Genomic DNA, 17355 nt, shown 5'->3' on the forward strand with positions numbered 1-17355 from the left:
ATCTGTCTCCACTAAAGTCGGTCAGCCACAAGACAAGCACCACCTATCAGACAGTCGAGGAAGCAGGTGGGAACACTCCCTGCCCCGGGGGGAGGGGTCCCCCTTGCGTCTGGCAGCAATACTGACCTCTCCTCAGCACCAAGTGACCGAGCTCCTTAATTTCTACAGGTTATAGCGGAAGTGCATGGACGACCTGTGGTTGACACATGCACAGTGTGCAGCCCAGACACCGCGGGGGGGTGGGGGGGGAGGGGGGGCGTGTGCTCTGAGACGGCTGAACACATAGTCCCATGATTTTAAGCAATGGGGAAAGCTTTTGAGGAAGGGGCTGTTGGCTCTCGACCCCAGAGTCAAGCGCATGTGGAGGGAGACAAGGGAACACCTGACAGGCTGCTTCGAGGAGGAAGTCAACGGTGGGGTTGGGCATAGAGGTTTTTCTCCAAAAAATTACTAATTCCTTCCAGGCAAATGGTCAAATGCTCCTTGGGTAACCCAAGCCTAACTGAGTGAGAGTACAGATTTTCAAAATGCTGCCTCTTTAATTTGGATTTCATCTGAAAAGAGAGTTAATTCATTCCAAACCCAGAAAAGATTTTTAAAAATGAAATTATTATTTTAGAAAATGATATTTTTAAAGCTTGTCAGCGCATAAAGTTGGGAGGATGGGGGAGAAGAAAGAAAAGTATTTGGTACTTCCCGTCATTTTTTGAGAGCAATAATACTTTTTATTCTTAGAATTAGGTGAAGAGGAGGGAGCATTTTACCTAGAATTTGGAGTAGGTGAGCTGTTCTATTTCAAGGATCTTCTGGAACCGAGCTTCTGGTATAGCTTCATTATATAGTCAGAGATGCTGTGAGCTCCCAATAATTTCAATATCCCAGAGTCAACACATGCCCAATTTAGAAAGGAAGATGTGGGCTTTGTAATCAATTTTTAATTCTCCACGTGTTTGTTTGTTTTTTCCTCGGTTAATGCAGAAATCAAGAGCCATTTATAATTTCAGTCTAGAAGATCCACAGAGAGAAGACATTCAAACCTGGCAGCCTGGATGAGCCAGAGAACAGCAAGATGAGTGTGAATTACATAAGTGGTGGTGGAGGAGGGGGGAGGCCCTGGGGGGCCCCCCCGGGGGTCCTCCCCCGCAAAGCAGCTCTTCCTCCTCAGGTTCTGGCTCCAGGATGACGCTGCCTCCTGAGCCTCCAGGCTTCCCCTCAATGGAGTCCTTGGCAGTGACTGTCCACCTTCACACCAGCAGAGTATCTTCCTTTCTCGGGTCTGGCTCTCTGTTCTTGTTGCCTCGGTCTTTGGTTACCTTCCAGACCAGGATGAGTAGAGTGACTAAGGTCATCAGGAGTGCAAAGAAGAAGAGAACCTTTACTAGGCGAGCAGGGTCAGATATGGCGGTGGTGAGTGTGCTCTTGTCCCACAGGAAGGCTGGGAGTGGTGAGGAAGACATAGGGTTCTCTGAGAGGGCTGAGCTAAGTGGTATGAGCAGACTCCCCCAATGACTACGCACCAGGAGAACCAGGCGGCTCTTTGTTATATCCTCAGAGTGGGTGAGGAGCTGCAGTCACACGTCTGTAGACCCTGTTGCTTGCATGGCGCCATTTTCCTCGGACATAACTGAACAGGGAGAGGAGATGTGTGCTTGGCCAGGTTGGACAACAGCTTCCAGTGCAAATATAGTCCTGAGCTGATGGCTTAATTGATAAAACTTCTGGGTGGTGGGCGGGGGCGTCTGAGGCTTTGTGATGTCACTTGAGGGTGAGGCTGGGTCTGAACTGAAGGTTCTATTCTGCAAACCTCTGTCCTCTGAGCACGCCTCCCTTCACGCCTGGCCTCTAGAATGGAAAGCGTTCCCCATTGCTTGTGAAGATGCCCCTTCAATCCCCTTATCTTTTTCCCTTTCGTTTTGAAATCATTTCAGACACTTAGGACGTTGCAAAGAGAGTAGAGAGAGAAGCCATGTAACGGAGTACGACCATAGCACAAAATCAAAGCCAGTGAACAGACATTGGGGCAAATGTGTACATATAGTTCTATGGCATTTTATCATCCATACAGAGTCTTATAACCACCGCTGAAATCACGATACAGAATTACTCTGTCAGCATGAAGACCTAGTGGTGTCCACTGCTTACCAGTTGGGAGACAAGTGTAGAAAAAGTACCACCTCCCTCTCCGTTCCTTCACCCTTATCCATTTGCAGTATAACTTAAGTATTTCCTCTGGATATGTTGAAAATCACATTCAGCAATGTTATATTTTTTGCTTCAACTGCAAGACATGATGATTCAGAAACCTAAGTTTGTTTTTTTTACCCCACTTCCTGTTGTTCAGCTTGGCTCAATTGTACTGTTACATCTTCAAGTTCATGGGTCCTTTCCTCTGTCCCCCTCCATTCTGAGGTTGAGTCCTCCCTTCCTTGGAGTTTTTTTACTTGGGTAATTATATTTTGCAGTTCTGGAATTTCTATTTGGTTCTCCTTTATATCGTTGATTTCTTCACTGAGATTTTCTTTTTTTTTTTTTTAAGTTTATTTATTTTGAGAGAGTCCTCTCAACGTCCTAGTTGTGGAGAGGCAGAGAGAGAGAGAGAGAGAGAGAGAGAGAGAGAGAGAGAGAAGCCCAAGTGGGCTCCGTGCTTGAGCCCAGACACAGAGCCCAACGTGGGGCTCAATCTCACAAACTGTGAGATCACGACCTGAGCTGAAAGCAAGAGCTGAACCCTTAACCGACTGAGCCACCCTGGCACCCCTTCACTGAGATGTTCTACTTTGTATTTGTTTCAAGTGTATTCATAATTCCTTGTTGAAGCATTTTTATGATTCCTTAAAATCCCTGTCAGATAATTCCCATATCTGCACCATCGTGCTGTTGGCATCTGCTTATTATCTTCTTTTCTTTTTTCTTTGAGATTTTCCTGGTTCTTGGTATGATGTATGATTTTGATCGTATTCTGGACATTTGGGTGTTAGGAGACTCTGGATCTTATTTACATCTTCTATTTCAGCAAGTTTCCTCTGACTTCATGCCAGTTGTGGGTGGGGGCATCTCCCCAGTAATGCCAGGTGGGGTGAAGGTCTGGGTTCTCCACTTGGCCTCCTTTGTCAAACCTGGGTTGGAGAGAGGTAAGTCCTCACTGCTGGGTGGATATGGGATTTTAGATCCCCCCAGTTGGCCTCCTCTGACACTCTGGCAGGACAGGGAAGGGCACCTTGTAACTCTTGGATGGCGAGTTCATTACCTCTGGGCAGGGATGTCTTCTATGACACTCTGGATCCCACTGTGTCTTCTATGACACTACCCTAGCAGCCTGGGGTGGGACGTGAGGAGGAGTACCTCATTACAGTTGGGCAAGGGTGGGACCTGGGGTCCCCACTTGGTCTTTGCTTATGTGGTGGAGGTGGGGCCATGATTTTTTCCATGGTATTTGGCTAGGGTAGGGCAATTATTGTCCAAAACTTTTATGTCTTGCTGGATTGCCTCTTTCCTAGTTTTGTTTTTCCAGCTAGAGAAAGCAAGCAGGCTTTTCTTGAGACTTTATTTTGTCTGTGCCCATTGGCATTTCTGGGTTGCTTTTCCAGCACCCAGTCCAGGATGTAGGAAACCAAAAGAAAACCCAGGGAACTCACTGCCACGTCCCTCCTCGGGCTCCAAGGTCCCTAGTCAGTCTGCCTTCTTCTTCCCACCTTTCAGGGTCTTCTTATGCTGGTTTTATAGAAAACACCCAGTGTTTTTAGCTGTGCTCAGCAGGAGGAGCAGGGAGAGCTGAATGTACTCCAAGGGCATCTCCCAGTCCTGGTCTCGGAACCTCTCGATGCCCCGTCAAGATTCAGGCAGGTGATGACGGCAGGAGCCACAGGAGTTGTGGCCAAAGACTCAGATTGGAGCCCAGTGCTCACTCTTTCCAGCACTCGTGACCTTGGTCAGGTCACATAATCTCTATGAACCTCCATTTACTCTTTGCCAATGGAATTATAGGGATAATGCAAAATTTATAGGTTTTTATGGGACTGAAATGAGCTTATAAATGCATAATAACCTTTTAAGCCATAAAACTGTATACAAATGTAGGTTATTTTAAATAAGAGCTAGGGTAAAAGGGAGGGAAGTGGGGAGGAGAATGCAGGGCAGTGCAGATTTTCTCAAGGTGGTTCTCCCCAGTCTCTGTGAACTTGTAAAGGTCTGTGAATGGATCCCCCACCCCCAGGATATCTGTGCCAATTCCCTGGAAAGTGCGGACGTTACCATATGCGCAGAAGACGTAATTAAGGATCTAGAGAAGAGGGGATCCTCCTAGGTTATCCTAGTGGGTCCCAAACACAATCGCACGTGTGCCGTTGAGAGAGAGAAGGATGGAGTTCTGGGAGAGACAGACATGCAGAGGAAAGGAGATGTGAAGACAGAGCAGAGAGAGGCCACGGGCTGAGGAACAACCACAGCCACCGAGCGCTGGAAAAAGCATGGAATGGATTCTCCCCCAGAGCCTCCGGGGGGAGCACAGTACTCCATTTCAGACATCTAGCCTCCAAGTCGGTGACAGAATGAATTTCTGTTGGTTTCAATCACCATGTTTGCGGTTGTCACAGCAGCCCCAGGAAGCGAACACAGGAACCTTGTTATTATTTGTCCACTTCCTTCACCTAACAGAGCAGGAAGCTCAGGCAGGAGAAGGTGACCAAGGGCACACAGTCACTGGCCCAATAAGTAAAGGCCTGGGACTCTGGCCTCTCCTCTCCTAGTCCACTAAATCACATCATTGCTGTCTTTTTTTTTTTTTAAAGCCTCTCTCCCCTCCCGCCTCTCTGCATGCTCAGCTCCTACCTTAAGGCTGAGTCAGGGCTGTTTTCCTTGGGATCCCGACCTGTATCTCCTCCAAGCCACATGTGCGTGTCTCTGTCAGAGTACTTGGTGCTCAAACTGTTTCTTCACGTCTCCGCCCCAGACTGTAAGTGACTTGAGAGCAGGAATTGTCTTTACTGTAGTTCCCCCACCCCCCAAAAAACCTAGCATATAAATATCGCTCAATAGGTATTTGTTGGATGAACAGTAGAATGTGATGTTCTGGGTAAGTTCATGTTTTAGTTAACCCAGGAACTTGGCTCTTCAGACAAAAATGCTGTCCCCATTTTATTTTATTTTTAAAAAATATTTATGAGAGGGGTGCCTAGGTGGTTCAGTCAGTTAAGCGTCCGACTTCGGCTCAGGTCATGATCTCGCGGCTCATGAGTTCGAGCCCCGCGTTGGGCTCTGTGCTGACAGCTTGGAGCCTGGAGCCTGCTTTGGATCCTGTGTCTCCTTCTCTCTCTGTCCCTCCCCAGCTCGTGCTCTGTTTCTGTCTCTTAAAAATAAATAAACATTAAAAAAATATTTATTATGAGAGAGACAGACGGAGAGGAAGACAGAGAATCCCAAGCAGGCTCCACACTGTCAGCGAGGAACCCAACGCATGGCTTGAACCCATGAACCGTGTGATCAGGGTCTGAGCCAAAATCAAGAGTCGGATGCTTAACTGACTGAGCCACCCAGGTGCCCCTGCCCCCATTTTGAAGGAGAGAACAGACAAGTCAGGGCAGGGGTATATTATGGGAGGGCCGGACGTCTGGAATTGTGTCCTGGGAGCAATATCCAATTTTACCCCAGGGCTCTGAAGGGCAAGCAGCAATTTCCCCTGGGCCCGTGGGGCAATTTGTCCTTTCTGCCCCACTGAGGGGGTGCAGGGAGGGAGAACAGAAGGAAGGAGGCTCTAGCTCCTGAGAACTCTGCCTGGTGTTTGAGCACAGGATACGCCATCACCCGTCATCCCGTCCTCACTGCGCCAAGGGCCCCAGCCAGACATGCATTAAATCCCCTCACCCCTTCCAGGTCGGTTAATAGTGGCTTGTTGAACAGACGAAGGAAGGGATGTCACATCCAGAGGCTGCAGCCTAGTGACAGGAGCTGTAATTTCCCTTCTATTCTAGTCAAACAACGAGAACGAGTTCCTGCTGGTGCAGACAGATCTGTGAGGTTTCCGAAAGTCACGTGAACAGGTGTGGCCATCAGCGGGGCTCAGGCTACCTCGCTGCTCTCCTCCCGAGAAAACCGGTAGCCAGCACAGCCTCGTTGTACCACCAAGGGCAGGACCGGGGGGGGCTTGGGGGAAGCAGTTAAGCTGGAGCAGATTCCCCATCTGGGATTGTGCAGTGGGGGAGAGCTTCCACAAAACAAACCTCTGTGCCCTTAACAGCTGGCATTTGGGCCCCTTCCAAGTGGAAGGTATCCATGACCAGTCAGCCTTAGCCCGAGAGGCAGAGAACCGACAGAGGATGGTAATTACATGCCCAGTTTGGTAGAAGCACTCCTGGCCATTCCTCCCGCACCTTCCCCAATGCTTCCTCCAGCTCCCCACGCAGCAAGTACTTTAAATTAGTGAGCCTCCTACTGAAGGACGCAGAGTGCGCCAGTTCCCCCCAAACAGGTCCCACAGCGGAAGCCTGGCTGGTGCGGAGGGTGGGGGGGAAGGAAGGAGTGTACGGCCTGGTGTGAGACTGAAGTTTTAAAGCGGATTAACTAGGCTGGACTTCTGGTAACCACAGGAGCAGAAAGCTGCAGAATCTGTCAGAGCCAGGCAGGGAGTGCAGAGCGTTGGTAGGAGACTCTGGTAGAAACCGAGTCAGGATGATGTTCAGCAGAGCTCAGGACGCTCATAAAATTGCTTCTATATGAAAAAAGCCCTTGGGGTAAAACGTAGCCTGGTGGGTTAAAGGTCCTGTTGGTATTTAAGGATGACTAGGACACAGGGTGGGGGAGCACGGCTGCAGGAGGTGGCCAGGCCACCCAGCCTTAAGATGTGTGTACTTTATGCTGGGGTGAGGGAGCCTATGGCATGTTTAATGCTCGCATTTGCATTTTAGCATGATCCCACAGGGACACTGGACACAGGGAAATCGCTTAAACAAGACATGGCGTGAACGGCGGCAGGGATGGAGAAAAGTGGTCAGATGGGAAGGTACGTAGGAGGGGAATTATCAGGAGTTGCAGGTAGAGAAGAAGGAGCCAACGAAGCTTGTCTTTTCTTTCCTGGTCGCTCCTTCCAGCAGCCCCAGCAACGCCGTCCGGCGTGCAGATCATACTCATGGCGTCCGACGCTGCCACCTGCTCGCTTCTCGGGCCCTGTGGCCCAGGGACCTGGAGGCTGGGGGCGGCAGGCCTGGGTCCATAGCACCCCCAGCACGAGAAGGCGGGCGGAGCCTCGTTCCCTCCCAGCCTCAGAGACCACCGGCCCAGGGCCGGACCTTCAGGTGACTGCCAACCCCACCGCTGCTCTGTTACACAGGCCAGATTGCAACCCCTGCTTTAGGGCTCTTTTAAGAACATTTCATTGCTGCGTCTTGAAGTTCAACACGAGAAAAAACAATGAATTAAAAAAAGGACAGCATTGCCCCAAATACAATACCTGCAGAACAGCACCGGGAACAAGCAGAGGGGTCGTGTCTCAACTTGCTTCCCGGGGAAGGCAGGGAAGCGCGCACGTGCCTCTCAGCTCGGAGGACCCGCCTGCAGAAGGTGCAAAGTGCGCATGTGCGGGAGGTCCGAGGCCCGCACCAAGAGGTCCCGAGACCCGCCCCCAAGAGGTGGAGTGCGCCTGTGCCACAGGACGAAGGCCCGCTCCGGAAGAAGCGGGGAGGGAACCCAAAAATCGTGGCGTGGCACTGTCCGTCCGCCCAAACGGCCCATGTTCCGTAGTGGAATCCACGCCGACGAAGACTCCGCCTTTAGCTCTGGGTCCTATGCCTTTGGTTTCGTTTCAGTACCGCACTTTTGGAACGCCTGGGGGTCAAACCGAGCGGCTCACGGGGCAGAAAGCGCCCTCTCTCCCGGGGCAGAGGAAATTGGCGAAGCCCATTGGCTAGCGGGGGGCGGAAGGGGCTGGGTCGTTCGTCCTGCGAGTGGAGCATGTTGGGTGTTGTAGTTCAGAGGGCGGCGGTAGGCTTTTGGAGACGAAAGTTTGAAGCCTCTGGGGCAGACCTGGCGCAGATAAGCCGTTTGCACCGGAGGACCGGGTGTGGAGTAGCGGCGGCGGGGCTGCGGCGTGGTCCTGCTGCTTCTCTTTCGGTGGCGCCTCGCTCTTGCCTTTTCGTGCAAGGGCCTCCGCTTGGTCCCACCCTCTCCGTCAGCCCCTGTCACCCGCAGACCCCTGTCTTCCAGGCTGGCCCCGATCAGCCTGAAGTTCTTTCTTGGCCGTCCTCCTCGCACCCAGCCCCCGGAGCCCTGCCCCATCGTCTCGAGAGGACCGTCTCCCGTGGGCACTGCGCCTCACTGCGGGCCAGGGGCTCCGGGGGAGGGTCCCGCGGCCCGGGTCGTGAGCGCGGGCGGATCCGAGCCTCCCCGTTGAGCAGCCTTGCAGCGCGCTTCGTTTTGTTCCCTTCTGATGAGGCTCTGGTTCCGTCTCTCTGCAGCGTCTTTGCTTCGTGAGTCCGATGGGCCATCCTTGGCCATAGACGGTCACCCTCGCTCAGAGAGAAGAGAAAGCAAACCTTGTCTCCTCGCACCTCCGCAGATTGTCGCGCTGGCTGTGAGAGGGGCTCTGCGCACTCAGTGCCGGGGAGCGCCAGCCCCAGACCCCCCAGGCCCAGCGGGGGGGGGGGGGGGGGGCACACAGACCTCCCGGAAAGGGCGGGAGGCGTCAGTGTCTCCCCGACATTCCGACATTCCGTGCGTTCCTCTGCTCATTCCCAAGTATGTTGCCTCTTCGCAGCTCCCTCTGTTCCGTGCTCTTCTCCCCACTCCCACGCTGCCTTCTCTCCTTGTCCTGAGCCAAGCTGTCTCTTTTGTATCTTGCTGTCCTTGTCACTTTGACACCAGAAAGTGTTGCGGGGACAGCCGTGTTCGGGGGGGATTTGCTAACAGGGTGCTCCATGCCTGGCCTCGTTCTTCTGTGCGAAATGCCTGCGGACTTTCTCATCCCAGGACTGCGCTGGCCCTGAGCATTTAAGCACTTCTTGTACGGGAATCCCTTGCCGGTCTTTCGTGCTTAGCGCCCCAGAATCATGGAGTGCCGCGCCCCCCCCCCCCCCCCAATACACTGCTGCTTGTTTAGTAACGGGAGGAATCGGAGGTTTGAATTGGAAGTTAATCTCACGGAAACAGTAGTCAGGAGGGACCCATTGATCTGGGATGTCAAGTAGAGCCCTGCATGAATGGGAGGATATGCCTTAGCCTTGTTTTTATTTTTATTTTTTAAGGTTTATTTTTTATTTATTTTTGAGAGAGAGAGAGAGAGAGAGAGAGAGAGAGAGAGAGAGAGAGAGACAGGGAGAGAGAGGGAGAGCATGGGAGGCGCAGAGAGAGAGGGAGAGAGAGAGAGAGAATCCCAAGCAGGCTCCTCACTGTCAGTGCATAGCCCGGTGTGGGACTCAAACTGAGATCATGACCTGAGCCCGAATCAAGGGTCGGTTGCCTAACTGAATGAGCCACCCCTGTAGCGCCCCCGGGGCGTTGTTGTTGTTGTTTAAATCATGCCTTAGTGGTTTGACTAGGCTGGAACAGAATTGCCTTTTCAAAACATGTTTTTGCACTGTTGAGAAATCTTTTTTTCCAACCTATATTAAATTGGCTTACTAGAGGCAATGCAGCGTGTGTGTGTGTGTGTGTGTGTGTGTGTGTGTGTGTGTGAGAGAGAGAGAGAGAGAGAGAGAGCGAGCGATGGGGGATTCCCAAAGAATAAGTACTTTCATAACTATGATTATTCAGTTGAATGCTTCGCAATACATGTGGGCGGTAGACTTACCTCTGAGGTTGTTCATGAGTCATACAGCTTCCTTTCATGCCTTGCGCCCACCGCAAAGAGACGAAACTTCGTCTTTGACCACACTGTGGTCCTCTCCAAGCCCCTGCATGATTTGATCCTGTTCCGGCTGGGATCTCACCTCCTGCTCTCTTCCTGTGGTCACTCTGCTCTGGGTCCCCTGACTTCACTGCTGTTTTGTGAACATGCTACGCACACGCTCCCTAGAATACTCTCTTTTTTCTTCACATGACTTTGTTCAGGGCCGTACTCGAATAGTCACCTCGACAGAGAGGCCTTCTCCAACACCCTTACCTAAACTGGCGCCCTCATCACTCTATGCCTGTGTCCTTAATTTCCCACTACTTAAAAAAAGTCGTTTTCTTGCTTCTTGTCTGTTTCCCAAACTAGGAAGTAAGCAGCACGAGAGTGCGTTCCCAACCTGTTGGCCTTCCCACAGTTGCCGGTTTTTCACAAGTCAGCTGGAGGAGCATGTCTTCCAAGAAGCTTTTAACGGCCCTCCTCTCCTGCCCGTGACAGACGGTTTCCTTCCTGGGCCCGTTCCTTCTGGCTCTGCCTGTTAGGCCGTAGGTCCTTTGCAGGTGGTCATGCGCAGGGCTCTCTTGATGGTGCTTCCGAGCACAGGTCTTGAGTCGGCCGGGCCTGGGGCTGAATTCTAGTTCTGCCACTCGTTGTATGTCATACGACTCACTGAGCCTGTCTCCTCCTCAGTAAAAGGACCTAATTTTACTCATCTTTGTGTCCCCAGCCTCTGGCCACCATGTCGTGCCCTCGGTGTGGTTCTCTCTGCAGATGTTTCCGTGTTCCCTGCCCTTCTGTTGTTCATGCAGGTCCGGGACCACTGACTCATGTTCTTACCAGCAGCAGGCTGACGCGAGGGAGTGACGGGCGAGTGTGTCCGTATCTGAGAGAATGAATGCGTGCGAAGGGTATGTCCCAAGCCCAGTCTTGCTTCAGTGGATAGTTACCAGCGCATAGCGTGTGTCTAATGAGGGTCAGGTGGCTGCAGTGGGAATGAAGAGATGACTATGTCAAGCAACATAAGACAGCAAGAGATTGAACTTTCAAATATTTAAACTTGCTTTTGTACATTTCCAGCTTAAAAAATCACGAGAACAACCGAATTTGAGCAGCATGTATGACATTGTGATCTTAAACCTAACGTGGTCTTGTTTTGATTCGTACTATGTAAACTCTAACGCGGTACGCTAACCGTACTTTTGTCTCAGATACGACTGTCAGACCAAGAGATCTCAGAAGTCTGAAAGGTGTCATTCGATCTCCCGGTAAAGTCTCATTTCAGCCTCGCTTTTGGACATCGCTTGTTTTTTTCAGAGAGCTTCTGAAAAATGCTCCTGTGTCCCTCAAAGTGTGAAATGATGCATGAAAGGAAGTACTGAGCTTCCCTTAAAAACCGCACGTAGTTGGGGCGCCTGGGTGGCTCAGTCGGTGGAGGCTCTGACTTCGGCTCAGGTCATGATCTCACAGTTTGTGAGTTCGAGCCCCACGTCAGGCTCTGTGCCGACAGCTTGGAGCCTGGAGCCTGCTGCGAATTCTGTGTCTCTCTCTCCCTCTGCCCCTCCCTGCTCACATTCTATCTCTCTCTCAAAAATAAAGATTAAAAAAAATTAAAAACAAAAAACAAACAAACAAAAAAACCCGTGGGTAGCGATTGCTGAAAGCTAGCAATCAAGAGCGTCAGTGATGATGGATGATGGAAGGTTGACGAGACCTCATTTCGGTTTTCTTCCTTGGTTTAAATTCTTGAGAAGAGAAACGTTGGATTCTCATAAAAATAACCCGTGTGTGAGGCCTGTCACCCCTCTGTTCTTGCTCAGCCCTGGTGGCAGAGCGCGTCTCCCGGGAACCGGAGCGAACCGAAGCACCGTAAGAAAGGTCCGTGCGGGCCCTACGGCACCCACGCTGGAAAAAGTGGGGCAGGAGGAAGCCAGTGAAAGACAGAGAAGGCATCTCGCCGGGGGGAGGTGTGTCAGCCACTTCCCGTAAGATGCACGCAGGGGAGCGAGTCTGCAGGACCGAGTTGGGGATGAGCCTGGGTCGGCCTGCCGTCCTTTCTGTGCCTCGAGAGAATCCGCGTGAGGCAAAAAATCCCAAATACGTGTCCGGTGTGGCAAAGCTGCTTCCACACCTTCATTCCATCCGGCGCCAGGGTTCTCATTAGTAAAAAGCTGGTAAATGTACTGAGTTTGGGAAAAACTTTGGCCACAGCTCTACCCTCATTCAGCACTGGAGAAGCCCGTCCAGGTGACGACAGGGACACTTTGCGTTCGAGTGTCAGGTCTCCTTGTGTGTCAGAAGGAAGACACACATTTTCCCACCATCTTTTAGGGACAAGGCAACCTGACAGAAGCAGCCAACAAAATACCGAAGAGAGAAAATGCTTCGGCCATCGAGGGGGTAATTGCTCCTGACCCGCAGATGTCGGCTGGTTTACCAGGGAAAACAGTGGACGGGGGGTGGCAGTTGTTTGAGCTGAAGAAGCTGGTCGGCCACGGCTGTCCCTCTGACTGTGTCTGCTCCCCACATCCCCTTTCCACTGTTTGTCACTCAGCCTCCGTGCGTGACCCAGACATCACCCCTGTGGCTCTCAGGGTTCAGCTCTCCCTCTGGCCTCTGCCTGTCTTGGCCTCTGGTTCTCTTACCCGGCTCCTTGGTCAGCTCCTCTGTCCTCTCGGCCATAGATGAAAGTAAGTAAGACATTGGCCAAGGAGACAGGGGATTTGTCCGTAATGCCTTTCACCTTGACATCCACCTTGGTCATCATTACTCTGGGAAGCCTCTCCTGAGTCCAACAGCCCACAGGCCTCTCCTCTGGCTTGTTCGTCCCACTTATGTTTGCAGCTTCGGGTGTCTGTGTATGCCCCCAGATGGAGGCTCCACGAAGGCACGGACCGTGTCCTCAACACCGTGGTGTTCCTCGTGCCTGGGGTATGTTCGGTGCTCGATAGACACTCGCTGAAGGAAGAGCTCAGTGAACAGGAACCGCACCTCCTCTCGTCCCTCGTAAACCTGCGTCCTCTTCCCCATTTTCGTTTGTCCATAGCTCTGACCATGCCTTCCGCCGCACTGTTGTCACCCTGGAACGGTGGCGCACGTCCCCGCGTCACGCCCAGCCTGCCCGCCACTGGCCGCGTGGGAGCGAGCTGCACGTGGATGGCTGCTTCTGGTATCACGGTCGGTGAGAAATGCCTATATGTTTTTCTTCCACTTTTACATTTATTTCATTGAAGGGAAGGTTAGGACTCTGTGGGTCTTGAGTCGCTATGACTGGAAGATGGAATTTCCCCGGGGGAATCGTTTCTTGCCTGTTGCCGGCGTTGAAAGGCAGGCAGCTTTGGTCAGAGCCGTCAGCATTGAGTCACGGCCTTCCGAAGAAGGGAGGTTTGAGAAGAGTCCCTCTCTCTTCAGTTTGGGGGCTGTGTTTCCAGTTGGTCATATGTAACGTCGGGAAGTCGTGCCACTTCCCGCACATCCTGACGCTGTAGTTGTGCAGAGCCCAATTCAGGAGGGCGCTGGAAAAGCTCGTCTTTGCTCTCCGCTCGTTTCCTGTCCCCTTAATTCTGGCGTGTCCTCCCCGACAGGTGTAGGTGCCCGGAGCCAGGCGTGCCCCACACTGTCCCACGTTGACCTGCCTGATGCCTTGCGAAACCATGCTCTCTGCCACGGCTTCTATTTTTGCCAGTCTTTACCCTTCTCACACTCGTGTCTAGGCTGGTCTGGAGGGGCGCCTGGGCGGCTCAGTGTCCGAGTTCGGCTCAGGTCATGATCTCACTCTTCCTGAGTGTGAGCCCCGCGTTGGGCTTGGCGCTGACCACGTAGAGCCTGCTTCGGATTCTCTGTCTCCCTCTCTCTCTGCTCCTCCCCTGCTCTCTCTGTCTCTGTCTCTGTCTCTCTCAAAAATCAATAAACATTTACAAAAAGAATTTAAAAATTAAAAAAAAAAAACTGCTCTGGGACTCAGCGTCTTTATCACGAAGCAGTTACCCTCGATGCATGTCATTTTCACTTGAAAAATGAAAGGCGTGGATTGGCTGGATGCCGAAGTCCCCCCGAGCTCTTTCCGTCCGTGCGAGTAAGTCCGGAGCCGCCCTCAGGGTGGGAACTCCCTGGGGCTGCACACCGTATCTTCACAAGGGATTTCAGAAACCCTCGTGGAGAACACCACTGTTGGGAAAAGAAACTGGATAGCGGAAGGAGAAGCAAGCAGGGGAGGAACCGTTTACCTAAAAAGAGAGATGCTGCTTGTCCAGCTTTATTTGTAAAGACGTCTTACAAAGTCGAAATGCTTCTTGTTGCAAATCGATTCATTTTATCTTTTTTTAGACGCAAGCGTTCTTTCTAGGCCCCTCGAGATTTTCCCCTGGGCCACATGTGCGTTTCAGACCTGCAGAAGAAGGCTGGTGAGGTTCAAGAGCATAATTAGGATTGTCCCAGCAAGCCTTGAGAGGGGAGGGAGGGGCGTGTGTGTTTGGAGAGAACTGCCCGTCAGGAGGGTGCCTGTCCTAAGTTAGGCCTTTCTCCTTCTGATGAAGAGGAGTACTCGGGGGGGGGGGGGAGGGGGGCGGATTTTAGTGTCATAAGGGAGTCCAGAGGACAGGGCTGCGGGAGAGGTCGACAGGACCTCGGAGGCCCACTTCGCCTGGTCCTGCACTAGGGAGCATTCCTGGATTGTGCAAGGTTGCCTCTTCGGAAGGTGGTCCTGACCCTCCTCCTTTAGGCCCGGTCGACCACAGCTGAAACAAGCAACGTGTCCCGAGTCTCCAGCTCTAAATGACAGAGCAGATGAGAGAACCGGGGCCTTTCTTAGGACTGCTCCTCCCCTCCCGCTCTCCGGGCCAAGGTCTGGGGGTGGGGCGGAGTGACGGGAATGTCTGGCGTGTCCCCCCAGTTCCTCGTCCTAGGGAAGGCCTGCTGGGATGGGCATGTGGACACGGCAGGAGGCGTCTGCGGAGTGATGGCCGCTCCCACCGCTGTCTCCTGCCGCCCTTCCGTATGCAGAGGACCCCGACTCCTCAGAGGCACCCAGTGGCGATTCACTCGCAAGCAGCTTGACCGCACAGAGTCATCAAGGCAAGGGAGGCGTGTTTGGGGCAGAACAGGAGGCCGTGTTGGTCCTCAGGTGCCTGTGGGGGCTCTGCTTTTCCTCGAATGCCCCATTTTCTTTGGTCTGGTCATGCATGTGTCTGCTGGGGTGGGGTGGCTGGTGCCTCAAGAGGAAGGGACGTACCTTCTGGGCTCTGTGACCTCATGGCGTCCTTGCTACGGGCAGTCCCACCGGGGAAACCCTCCCCACCTCCTCTGCAGAATGTCTGTTGCCATCCCAAGGCTCCCGGGCCACCTCTTCTGGCCTCTGCAGACGGGCCTCCTCGCGATGCTTCTAGAGAATCAGGCAGCAGCTTGTTACATCATGGTCTCGGGTTAGCAGAACTCAGAGAAAACCCACACTCCCTTCTCTGCAGAGGCACGGGAGACAGACTTTGCTTCCTGTGCTTCAGCGGGCTTGGCTGTTGGAGAAGGAATGGAAGTTTTCCTCCCTCCCGTGTTGCATTAGGATAACAACACACATGCACTGTACACATTTCAGAAGATCATAAAACCGAAACAGAACACAGGTCACCTGTTTCTGTCTTTATTCAGAGACAGCCCTGCGAACATTTTAGAGCTTTCCCCTTCCCATAGTTTTATCTGCACGTGTATAAAAATTTAATCTGCACAGCTATTTTAAATAATAAAGATTTTTTCCTATGTTTGTTTATTTGAGAGAGAGAGAGAGAGGAAGCGGGGCAGAGGCAGAGAGAGGGGGACAGAGGGTCCGAAGCAGGCTCTGCGCTGGTAGCAAGAGAGCCCGGTGCAGGGCTTGAACTCACAAACCCTGAGATCATGACCTGAGCCAAGATCGGATGCTTAACCGGCTGAGCCACCCAGGCGCCCCGATTTTCAATATATTTTTAATGATAAACTAAAAAATAAAAGCTACAAGACTGCCGGAGACCAGCTCCAGCAACCAGGGGTTCCCGAAGGAAGAACGGCGTCGGTGAAAATAAAACTAAAATAAAAAACTAGAAAATAAAAAACTAAAATAAAAAACCAAAATAAAAACAAAAAATAAAAATGCACGCAGACAACCGCAGTGTGTTGACCTGGCCGATTTATTGTGGCATTTTATTTGCTAGTGATTTCCTTGTAGCATATGTCATCTATGTTTTTCTAACATTACCTAATTTTGAAAATGGTCCTATGCGTAAACAACCTTTAAGAAATAACATGGACGTTTTCCCCTAATTTTCCCGCATACCCTTTGATTATAGATTAATTTCTTACATTATCCCATTATGCATCTGCGTTTATCTATAATCCAGAAAGCATTTGCTTTGCTGTTCTCGTGAGAGGCCCTCCGTTTCTCAGCACCTCAAGGGGAACAGTTACAGGGACATGACCTCCTAACCACATGAGGCCAGAAGAACAACGTGTCTGCCTCGGTCCGAGGTGCCAGGAAGGGGCCGAAAAGCCCTTAGAAACCATGCCCCATACGTTCTCAGAGAGACAATGCACCTAGGAACCAATGAACCATTCTGTAGCTTAAGCGACTAGGTTCAGTCATCATCTGGAATGCCTCCGGGGGCCAGGTGGGCCTAGGGGCTGAAGTCACCTGTGCCCAGAGATACACTCCTTAGCGCCGGAGTGGGACTTTCAAATCCCTATGTCTCTCCTTTACAGGCCCTCTTTGCTGGCAAAGGCACGAGGCTATCCTTCCCGTAAGTACAGGAGTTTCCATAGGGGATGGCGAGGGCTAAACGTAAGGCCGCACGATTTCTTGCGGAACCTCATTTTCTTCCCTAATGGTTCTTTTCCCAGGGGGCCTGCCGAGGGCAATTCCCCGACAGACAATACCCCGGGTAGTTTTAAGGCCAAATTACTTAGAAGCGGGAGGACAAGAAGCTTCACTGTCGGTGGGCGCCCTGCAGTCACCAATCCGTCCAGAGCCCGGGCCCTGCCACTCAGGTTGGGATAGCTCAGCTTCCTTCCAGCAACGGAGGAGGAACAAAGTGTCTGTAATAGCTGACAACCGAGCAAATCTTTTGAGCAACTTTCCCCTCGCCCGATTCTTAGAGAACAGCAGGTGGGATTCACGGAGGAGAGCTTGGGTAGGCCGAGCGTCACCACGCGCCCCGCTGTCACCACGGCCATGTCTTCTGGGCCTGGCGCTGCTCGGCGCGTGGCAGGGTCAGCGGTGCCTAAACGTGGGTCGCAGGACAGAAGGCGGACCGCAAGGAAGCAAGCGGTACCCTGTGTCGGGCCGGGGGGTTGAGCGAGGCTGTGCACAGGGGGAGTAACCCCAAGCCTGTAAATTAGCCCAGAACGTCACTGCTAACAACAGAATGGAAACCACATATGTGGCTGAAAAGTGCCGGGTAGTCATGTTAAAAGAGGTGGAAAGAGCCAGGTACAATTGCCTGCAATATATTCAGCCCTACATACCCCAGATATGGACGTTTTAGCACGCAATCGGTATTTTAAAAATTATTAATGTGCCATCCTGC

At 52.0% G+C, this 17355-nt stretch overlaps 1 protein-coding gene across 1 annotated transcript; it reads right to left on the reverse strand.

Annotated features, from left to right (window-relative positions):
• Positions 1-699: 699 nt before the first annotated feature.
• Positions 700-8585, reverse strand: SMIM42 (small integral membrane protein 42). Its single transcript, XM_053908891.1, has one exon. It carries the CDS (start codon positions 1455-1457, stop codon positions 1245-1247), a length of 213 nt encoding a protein of 70 aa, XP_053764866.1. The 5' UTR covers positions 1458-8585; the 3' UTR covers positions 700-1244.
• Between the last annotated feature and the right edge of the window lie 8770 nt (positions 8586-17355).

Source organism: Panthera pardus, unplaced genomic scaffold (assembly GCF_024362965.1).
Source record: "Panthera pardus isolate Hobbes unplaced genomic scaffold, ASM2436296v1 HiC_scaffold_21, whole genome shotgun sequence".
Taxonomy (NCBI): Eukaryota; Metazoa; Chordata; class Mammalia; order Carnivora; family Felidae; genus Panthera; species Panthera pardus.